Raw genomic sequence first — 9,270 nt, forward strand, 5'->3', positions numbered from 1 at the left:
CTGTGATCTCTTTTTCTCTATTTGTTTGGTCACTCAGTTATTCTGTTCAAAGTCTAAAGCCAGGGCAGTCACAGTTCTACAGCTCTGTTCTCAGCCCTTCCTTGGGTCTCTTAAAAACACTATGCAGGAAATGCTTATGTTTTCGTTCTGTCCAAACACCAGCAGAGTGGTTGGAAGGCTATCTTGTCTCAAATGTGGAAATTTCTCTAGGGAAGGGCTCCAACAATATCCATGCTTATGTAACAACCGTACCAAGATGTAGCATCCAAATGACAAGATATAATTATTTTTAGTATAATTATATTTCTAATCATGTAAACATTGCCCTCGTTTTTAAAAACTTAATTGATTTCCTTTTTCTTTATGGATAGGACATACAGAGGAATTAGTTATACTTCAATTTCTTCTTTAATTAGTTTCAGCCCTATAATGTGTACCTGGGGTGCTTGGGTGGCTCAGTCAGTTAAGCGTCTGACTTCAGCTCAGGTCATCATCTCACAGCTTGTGAGTTCTAGCCCAGCATCGGGTTCTGTGCTGATAGCTCAGAGCCTGGGGCCTGCTTCATGTTCTGTGTCTTCCTCTCTCTGCCCCTCCCCTGCTCACACTCTGTGTCTCTCTCTCAACAATAAACAATTTAAAAAAATTAAAAAAAAAAAGAAAAAAAATTCAGAAGGACTGGCAGGCCACCCTCTAGCAATGCTTGAAAAGGCAGGTAATTCCTGAGTCAGCACATAGGAAAAGAAAACACATTCATTTTTTTTTTTTTTAATTTTACAATGTCACATTTCCAAGCATTATTTGGAATGTTATATCAAGTACTGAATTGGTATTAGGCAATGGATACCCGTAAATTAACAGACAGAATAAGATTTACCTTCATTTTTATTTTATTTTTTTTTAATGTTTTTTATTTATTTCTAGGAGAGAGAGAGAGACAGCGTGAGCAGGGGAGGGTCAGAGAGAGAGGGAGTCACAGACTGAAACAGGCTCCAGGCTCTGAGCTGGCAGTCAGCACAGAGCCCGACGTGGGGCTCGAACCCACGAACCGCAAGATCATGACCTAAGCGAAAGTCGGACGCTTAACCGACTAAGCCACCCAGGCGCTCCTTTGCCTTCATTTTTTTTTTTTTTAAAAGAGATTTTATTTTTTTTTAATGTTTTTTATTTATTTCTAGGAGAGAGAGAGAGAGAGAGAGACAGCGTGAGCAAGGGAGGGTCAGAGAGAGAGGGAGGCACAGACTCTGAAACAGGCTCCAGGCTCTGAGCTGGCAGTCAGCACAGAGCCCAATGCGGGGCTCGAACCCACGAACCGCGAGATCATGACCTAAGTGAAAGTCGGACGCTCAACCGACTAAGCCACCCAGGCGCCCCTCCTTTACCTTAATTTTTAAAGGTAAAAATAAAATCTCTGTTTACACAATACTCTTGAATTATCAGTATAAAATGGCACTTAAACTCACTTTATTTTTTTTAATTAAAAATTTTTAAATGTTTTATTTATTTCTGAAAGAGAGAGAGAGAGAGAGATAGTGTGAGCAGGGGAGGATTAGAGAGAGAGGGAGACACAGAATCTGAAGCAGGGTCCAGGCTTGAGCTAGCCCGACACAGGGCTCGAACCCACGAACTGTGAGATCATGACCTGAGCCGAAGTCAGACGCTTAACCGACTGAGCCACCCGGGTGCCCCCAAACTCACTTTAAAGGCCAATAACTCCTATGAATACAAGACCTATTTCACCTTTATTTGTGACTTTGCAGAGGTTCAAACCAGTAAATAAAACTCAATTTTCTTTTCACATAGAGGGAATTAGTTACTCCGCTAATACCTTTAGAATCGTTGTAATAAAAACCCATTGTTTATGGAGGGTAATACAAAAGAGAACTTCACGGTCTTAAGAGACTATGCAAAAGTGATAATACTTGGTATTAAAAACCAACCAAGCAACCAACCACTGAAAGAAGGTCTGGCTCCCATTCTCTTTCTGATATTTGGCCTCTGATCGTTAAGACCGTCGTTTCCAAAGTCTGGTGTGTACCCGAATCATCTGGAGAGCTGAGAGAGGGCAGGGAAGCCCAGGGGCACATATATAGGGAATGCCTGACTCTGTACAGCTTTACCAAATTCCCCAGCGATGCTTTCCAAACCAGGCAAGTCAGATAACCCGGGTAGCTTTGAAAAACAACAAATAGCAAGACTCCACCCCTGGAAATGTGGATTCAGTGGGCTTGACAGACCTTAAAACATAAAATAAACATTTTATTTAAAAAGATGTTTTAAACAAACTTCCCAGCTGGTTCTGCTCGGTCAGATTTGGGAGCTGCTTACTTAGGATGCTTACTTATCTAAGTAAGTGCTTTCAAAGAATTTATTAAGAATATTCATAACTTTGGGTAGGTTATAAATCACCGTCCTGTGAGAATTTAACAAATTAAGCTGTCTAGAAATGATTTGATACTAAAAACCCTACCGACTTAGCACTTAAATTACTTAATGATTTTCTGTCTATCTACTCACTCCCCTCAGGCAGAGGTTTGTACATAAAATTTGTTTCTTATGGCTGAGCACCCAAAGTGCTCAGAAACAAGTCGTCCCATGGGATTTTGTTCTATTAACCTTTCCCTCTTCCATTCAGACTCCCCAAGCTGTGAGGAACAGACCTATGTCAGGGCACTGCAGCCAACTGATGTCACTTGCAGTGTTATGCGTCAGGACACCAACCCAGAAACCTGCCGACCCCATTCTCAACCCACTGGTAGCGAGACCCTTGAAAACCCTAACGTGACAACTGATTTCTCTGGGGGAAAGAAATGCTCTCTTCACTCATAATAAGTAGTTTATAAGCTTGAATACTCTTGCAGCCAAGATAAGATAAAGCCAATTATGACTTTAGAAGCTTCAAAAATACAGTGACTTTTCCATTATCTCCTGTGGCCCCAAACCCATGGATATCCAGCCACACTCCTGTGCATCCTGGAATCAGAGGTTCAAAGTCAAAGTCCAAGACAGGAAGAATCTGACAGCGACAACCTATAGGGCATTTGGGAAATGCCCTTTGCTCTTGTTCTCGCAATCTGAAGTCCTACCGGGTTGAGATATCAACATACATCAAATGGAAAAATGGACGCCAAAAACGGGTGGGAATTCTGATCACAGGTGCGGATTTCCAATGCTTCCCACAAAATCCCAGATCACAAAGAAAGATGATCTTTCTTATACAGAAGGTACTGAGCCACAGCTGCGAGTAGCCCACCTGTGAGGGATGCAGAAATGCACTGGAGTCCCAGACTTCCCTCAGTGAGGATGGCTCTTTCAGGACAGCCAGCAGGAGATGGGTCACGTGTACAGGAGATTGCTGGGTGGGCAGCCAAAGGAAAGAGATGAAAAGACCTCCTGACATCGGGAGGGAAAACAAGCCCCAAACTGCTAGCAGCACGCCCAGCTGGAGGAGGGCTTGGTCTGCAGATTGATATAGTCCCCTTGGGTGGACAAAGACATATCTTCTCTGGAATTGCTCATCATCTTTTCAATGAGGACTCTACAACACAAATTAAAAAAAAAAAAAAAATAAGCCTGAGAAACTGGGTGGAGGGAAGGGAGGAATGGGAGACCCTGTCTGTCTTATCACCGGATGGCACTCAGTAAAGCCACAAGGTTCAAGTGCCCCTTTGTCCCCAGGTATCTCAGGATAAAGGACAGCATCCCCGACCTTCCAAAGCTGGAATTCCAGTGGCTCAGTCTGTTCTTGTTTGCTCAGAAACAAGAAAAGAAGGTCGATGGGGAGAGCAGCAGCAGAAGACAGGGGAATCTGTGCGTCTGACCCCAGAACAGCAGGAACCGCTCACCTCATGGCCTCGTTAATATTTTTGTTCTCCTTGACTGATGTTTCTGTCCAACCTGTGAAGCCATTCTCTTTACTGAACCGGTCCACTTGGTCTCGGCTCACTGCCCAAGGGGACAGATCACACTGGCAAAGAGAGTACATAAAAGGCAACACCATAAGCTTCCTGAGAAGAGAAGCTCAGATACTTGTGGATTTAAACCCTTTCCACCGATGGCTCAGAACACCGACATCTAAAATCTAGCCAATATTCTTCCCAAACAAAGTCCCAGCATCCCCTTGAAAGGAGGGAGAGATGATTTTGCGAACTTGAGAAGGGGAAATGGGTATCTGGAATCAGAGAGCATTTTAGATATACCCACTGTCTGACCACAGAGAGAGGCCAGGGGCTGTTTGCCTAGATTGACCACATACTTTGTTGGCCAAGAGCAGGCAGGGCACGGGCTCTCCATTAGGTAGTGTGAGCTTGCTGTCCAAGTCCTGTTTCCATCTCTGGCTGTTGGTGAAGGTCGTGGCGTTGGTAACATCAAACATAATAACACAGGCGGAGGCATCCCGATAGTATAGTCGTGTCATGGAGGTGAAGCGCTCCTGCCCTGGGAGGGAAGGTGGGAATGTTTGGTTGGAAAGGCGATGCTAAGAACTAGTCGCAACCCCTTCCTATGCCCTGCCCTTCCTATCTTCAGTGTGGGGGACGGGGCAGGACGCACTGTGGCGGAGTCCAGATTCTGCACCCAGACCGCCCAAGTCCAAATCCCTGCTCTGTCGTTTATTATCTGTATGACTTTGGCCAAGTCAAGCTTTTGGTGCTTCAGATTCTCATCTGCAGGGCGGAGATAAAAGCAGTAGCTGTTATCACAGGGTTGCTATGAGGATTAACGAGTCATTGAATCTAAAATGCTTAGGAAAGTGCTTGGCACACAGTAAAAGTCAGCTATTATTATTATTGTCTCTATTTTCTGGGGATCTGTTTCTCACCAAGGTCAGCTGAAACGCTGGGGAAAGCGCCCTCCCCCTGCTGTGAGAGCACCGGCCTACGTTCTGGAGGATCCCACAGCCTGGTCAGCCGCTCCCCTCACACAGGAAAGTCTCTTCATGTATCCAGGGCAAAACACCTACAGAAAAGGTCTACAAGCACTCTACATCTACCCATCTTAGGTTCCCTCTGAACGACCCAGTCATTCCGGTTCCAGAAAAGAACTGGGTTTGCTACCCCACTTTTTCTGAGGGCTTGCTGATTCAACAAAACGTCTTCCTTTGTTCCCACTGCATCTTCCCAGCCCACCTGCAATATCCCACAGCTGGAGCCGCACCACCTCGGAGTCAGACCACTGGAGGACCTTCAGAGCAAAATCCACTGAAAATACAAGTAGAATTGAATAAAATTTACCTTTAAAAAATCCACGAACAAACTCAGATCAAACATGCAGTTTTAACTAGAGACACACAAATCTAATCCTTTCTATTTATTTTTAAGCTCTCAATGGGCTGAGATGAGCCCACCACATGTATTAAGTGTGGAACAGACAATTCTTTATTTTTTAAACATTTATTATTATTTTTAAATTATTTTTTAATGTTTATTTATTTAGTTATTTTTTGAGGGAGAGAGAGAGAGAGAGAAAGAGGAAGTGAGGGAGGGGCAGAGAGAGAGGGAGACACAGAATCCGAAGCAGGCTCCAGGCTCTGAGCTGTCAGCACAGAGCCCAATGTGGGGCTCGAACTCATGAATGAGGAGATCATGACGTGAGCCGAAGTCAGATGCTCAACCAACTGAGCCGCCCAGGTGCTCCTTATTATTATTATTATTATTATTATTATTTTTAAGTAAACTGTACCCCCAACATGGGGTTCGATCTCATATACCCCAAGATCAAGAGTCACATGTTCTGACGGAAGACAGCCAGGCGCACCTGGCACAGACAATTCATAACCACTCTCTGAAGGGGTCTTCAGCTTTTATTTTCTCAACAAACTCATTTATTTGTTACTAGTTGTCTCTAAGGCTGGGGGTAGGAGGATGGGAGCAAGTAGCAAAACAACTCCTGATCTCAAGCTGCACAGTTTCTGGGAGGTCTAGGGGGTTTTCTCAGGGAAGGGACGATGGCGCAAAAGTGGGAAATGAGGTAAGTGCGGTAGCTTTTGCATCTTCCACATTCAATTTCACTGTTGGTTTCTAATCCAATTGCATGATGAGAAGGACGCACCCCAGGGGGGAGTTCTGTACCCTCCATAAGGCTGGAGGAACTTATTTGGGGCAGGAATGGGGACAAAGTGCAGACGTCCCAGAGGAGTCCCAGGAAGAAGCCACAGCACGAATGACGCTTAAGAGCCCCACTGAAATCTGGAGATGCTGCGACTCAGCGAGCTAAGCCTGGAAGAGTATGTGGCGGGGGGAGGGGGGCGAGGCTTTTGATACTGGAAGAGTACGCTTGGGGGGGGAAGGCTTTCGATGAGAGAAAATGAATACTTTTCCAGATTTGGAAATACATTTTTCCGCATCTGTGACAGAAATGAAAGCCAGGGGAAATTTAGAATAATTACTGGAAAAAAAATTTACCTGGAGCCAGTTATTCTTTACTAAAGGAAAACTAGAGCAATTGCTAAAAACGAATTAGTGAAATACTTTTTAAAAAACTTTATGTTTATTTATTGATTTTGAGAGAGAGAGAGAGAGAGAGAGAGAGAGCGTGCACAAGTTGGGGAGAGGCAGAAAGAAGGACAGACAGAGTCCCAAGTAGGCTCTGGGCCATCAGTGTAGGTGAGATCACGACCTGAGTCGAGATCGAGTTGAACGCTTAACCGACCGAGCTACCCAGGCGCCCCAAATTAGAGAAATATTTTTAACCAAATCTATGAAATAGGGGCCCTCATATTATGTAGGAGTCAGGAGGCAAAGTAGTCAGGAAATAGTTTTTGAAACTTTAAACCTTAAATTTTGGGGCTTCTGGGTGGCTTAGTTGGTTAAGTGTTAGACTTTAGCTCAGATCATGATGTCTCCATTTGTGAGTTCAAACCCCGTCTTGGGCTCTGTGCTGACCGCTCAGAGCCCAGAGCCTGCTTCAGATTCTGTGTCTCCCTCTCTCTCTGTCCTTCCTCTGCTCGCACTCTGTCTCTCTCTCTCAAAAATATATAGACATTAAAAAATTTATAAATTCTAAATTTTGCTGGATGTTCTCAAGGAGGATGTTTTAATTGTAATGTTAATGCTTGTTAATTTTTTTAAATTCCATAGTGAACACTATTACCCATCTTCAAAATTTATATTAGCGTAGGTTTTTTTTCCTTAAAAAATGTTCTCGTAATGTAGATAAATAAATGTTGTTACTCTCCCCCTTCACCAGCTAAACACTTTCTACCTAACAAAAAGGCATTTCTACCTCTGAGAGAGAAAAAAAAAAAAAGTGGAGTAGAAAGAAATGAATGAACTCCTTAGTGTTCCCTTCCTTTTTTCCCCTCCCCAGTTTGAGAGAAAAGGGGGCCGGAAAATAGGTCAGATAATCTGTATATTTCAAATTTCTTGAAGAATTTCTAGATTATTTTTTTGTTTTATTTATTTATTTAAATGTTTTATTTATTTCTAGGAGAGAGAGAGAGACAGCGTGAGCAGGGGAGGGTCAGAGAGAGAGGGAGTGACAGACTCTGAAACAGGCTCCAGGCTCTGAGCTGGCAGTCAGCACAGAGCCCGACGCGGGGCTCGAACCCACGAACCGCGAGATCATGACCTAAGCGAAAGTCGGACGCTTAACCGACTAAGCCACCCAGGCACCCCAAGTTGCCTTTATTTAAGCAATACGTGGACAAAAATACCATCAGATTGTGTGGGCCTGGGGCTCTCCCAGGTAGGCACCCCCAAACAAACCTAGGATCCTAGGAGAGCTTGCGTGGCTCAGGGTTAAGCATTCAACTCTTGATGTCAGCTCAGGTCATGATGCAGCAGTTCTCCCAAGGAGCCACATGTGGGGGCTCTGTGCTGACAGAGGGAGCCTGCTTGGGATTCTCTCTCTCTGTGCCTCTCCCCTGCTCATGCTCTGTCTCTCAAAATAAATAAATTTTAAAAATAATTAAAACACACAAGATAAACTAGGATCCTTTAAGGCCAGATTGAACACCTTTCTTTTCCTTCATCACCTGCCTGGAACTCCTGTAAGAGGCAGGCCGAGAGCCCCGTCCCGCACCCAACCAGGCCTTCCATGTGCGGGGAGGGCGCGGGAGGGGGGGGGAGTCCCAGCAGCCCCTGCTGATGACACAAATTTGCCCATGACCCCTTGTAAGGTTGCAGGAGTCCTGAGTTCACAGGTCCCGGGGGAAACGCAACAATTGCGCATTTTCTCATCTCCCTTCCCCATTGCTGCTCTTCACACCTCCGCCCAATCTCTTTCCCCCCCGCCCCGCAGTCAGCTCAGGCTGGTGACCCGAATTGGGGAAACCCAAGAGAAACGTGCAGATCAAACACGGGGCGGTTAGTCCCTCCAAGATCCTGGACACCTACTTCCTGACCGGGTAAGGGCCTAAGGCCTCGAAGCCCCCGGCTCCCCACCCGCGGGGGTGCACCCCGCCCCCGCGGCGACGTCTCACCTCCCACCGTGGACTTGTAGTGCTTGCTGAAGCTGTCCTGGGAGTATCGCTGCACCAGGGACGTCTTGCCCACCGCGGCGTCCCCCACCACCAGCACTTTGAACAGGTGATCGCGTCCGCCCATGGCCGGCGGGCTGGACTGGTGAGGGAGGCGGCCAGTGGGGTGGGGGGCGTCGCTTGTTTTAACTCCTTCGGCTCCGGACCCCCTCAAAGTGAAGACCGCCCGCTGGAGCGGCTGTGACGAGAAAGCAAAAAGGGAAACTTTGCGCTCAACCTATACGCGCTTCCTCCCCGTGCGGCCGCAGCCTGGGTGGGGCGCACGGCGCGAGCTGCGAGCCCCCGGGCTGTTCGCACCTTCCGCCGCACCCGGCCCGGCAGCGCAGAAACGGAACGGGACCCAGAGGTGCCTCGCACACGGGGACTTCCCCGGAGCAGCGCCGGCGGGCGAACCCGGCTCAGCTCTTTCACGGATGGGGCCGGACGACGGGGGCCCTCCCCGCCCTGCGCAAACCAAATTCCCGGCCAGGAGCAGCTCACACTTAGGCTGCGGGGCCCCCGAACCGCCGAGGGCGGCGCGGTCCCCCCTCGTCTTCCTCAGCACGCGTCACGTGCAGGGCGGCTTGGAGCACTACATTCCCCAGCTTACCTCGAGGCGAAGAGAAACTAGCGGAGTGCGGAGACTCCCGCGCGAGGCCTCCTGGGAAATGTAGTTTATGCACTATTTTTCTTCTTTAAAACTCTACCCAAAGTTTCAAGGCTTTCAGACCCTTTCAGCGGTTCGGAATCTTACTTTATTCCACATGACCTCATCTGCCTAAATCCGTCCCTAGATTTCTCATTATCTTTAAAGGTTT

The 9,270-nt window shown here is 46.8% G+C and overlaps 1 protein-coding gene across 1 annotated transcript; it reads right to left on the reverse strand.

The window, feature by feature from the left end:
* Nucleotides 1–2,808: 2,808 nt before the first annotated feature.
* Nucleotides 2,809–8,995, reverse strand: RAB29 (RAB29, member RAS oncogene family). The gene is made up of 6 exons (XM_039227413.1): nucleotides 8,954–8,995; nucleotides 8,417–8,651; nucleotides 5,124–5,195; nucleotides 4,253–4,434; nucleotides 3,843–3,964; nucleotides 2,809–3,535 (listed from the first exon to the last, which is right to left on the reverse strand). Exons 2-6 carry the CDS (start codon nucleotides 8,538–8,540, stop codon nucleotides 3,424–3,426), a joined length of 612 nt encoding a protein of 203 aa, XP_039083344.1. The 5' UTR covers nucleotides 8,541–8,651; nucleotides 8,954–8,995; the 3' UTR covers nucleotides 2,809–3,423.
* Nucleotides 8,996–9,270: the final 275 nt, after the last annotated feature.

Source organism: Hyaena hyaena, unplaced genomic scaffold (assembly GCF_003009895.1).
Source record: "Hyaena hyaena isolate Hyena2069 unplaced genomic scaffold, ASM300989v1 scaffold_28, whole genome shotgun sequence".
Taxonomy (NCBI): Eukaryota; Metazoa; Chordata; class Mammalia; order Carnivora; family Hyaenidae; genus Hyaena; species Hyaena hyaena.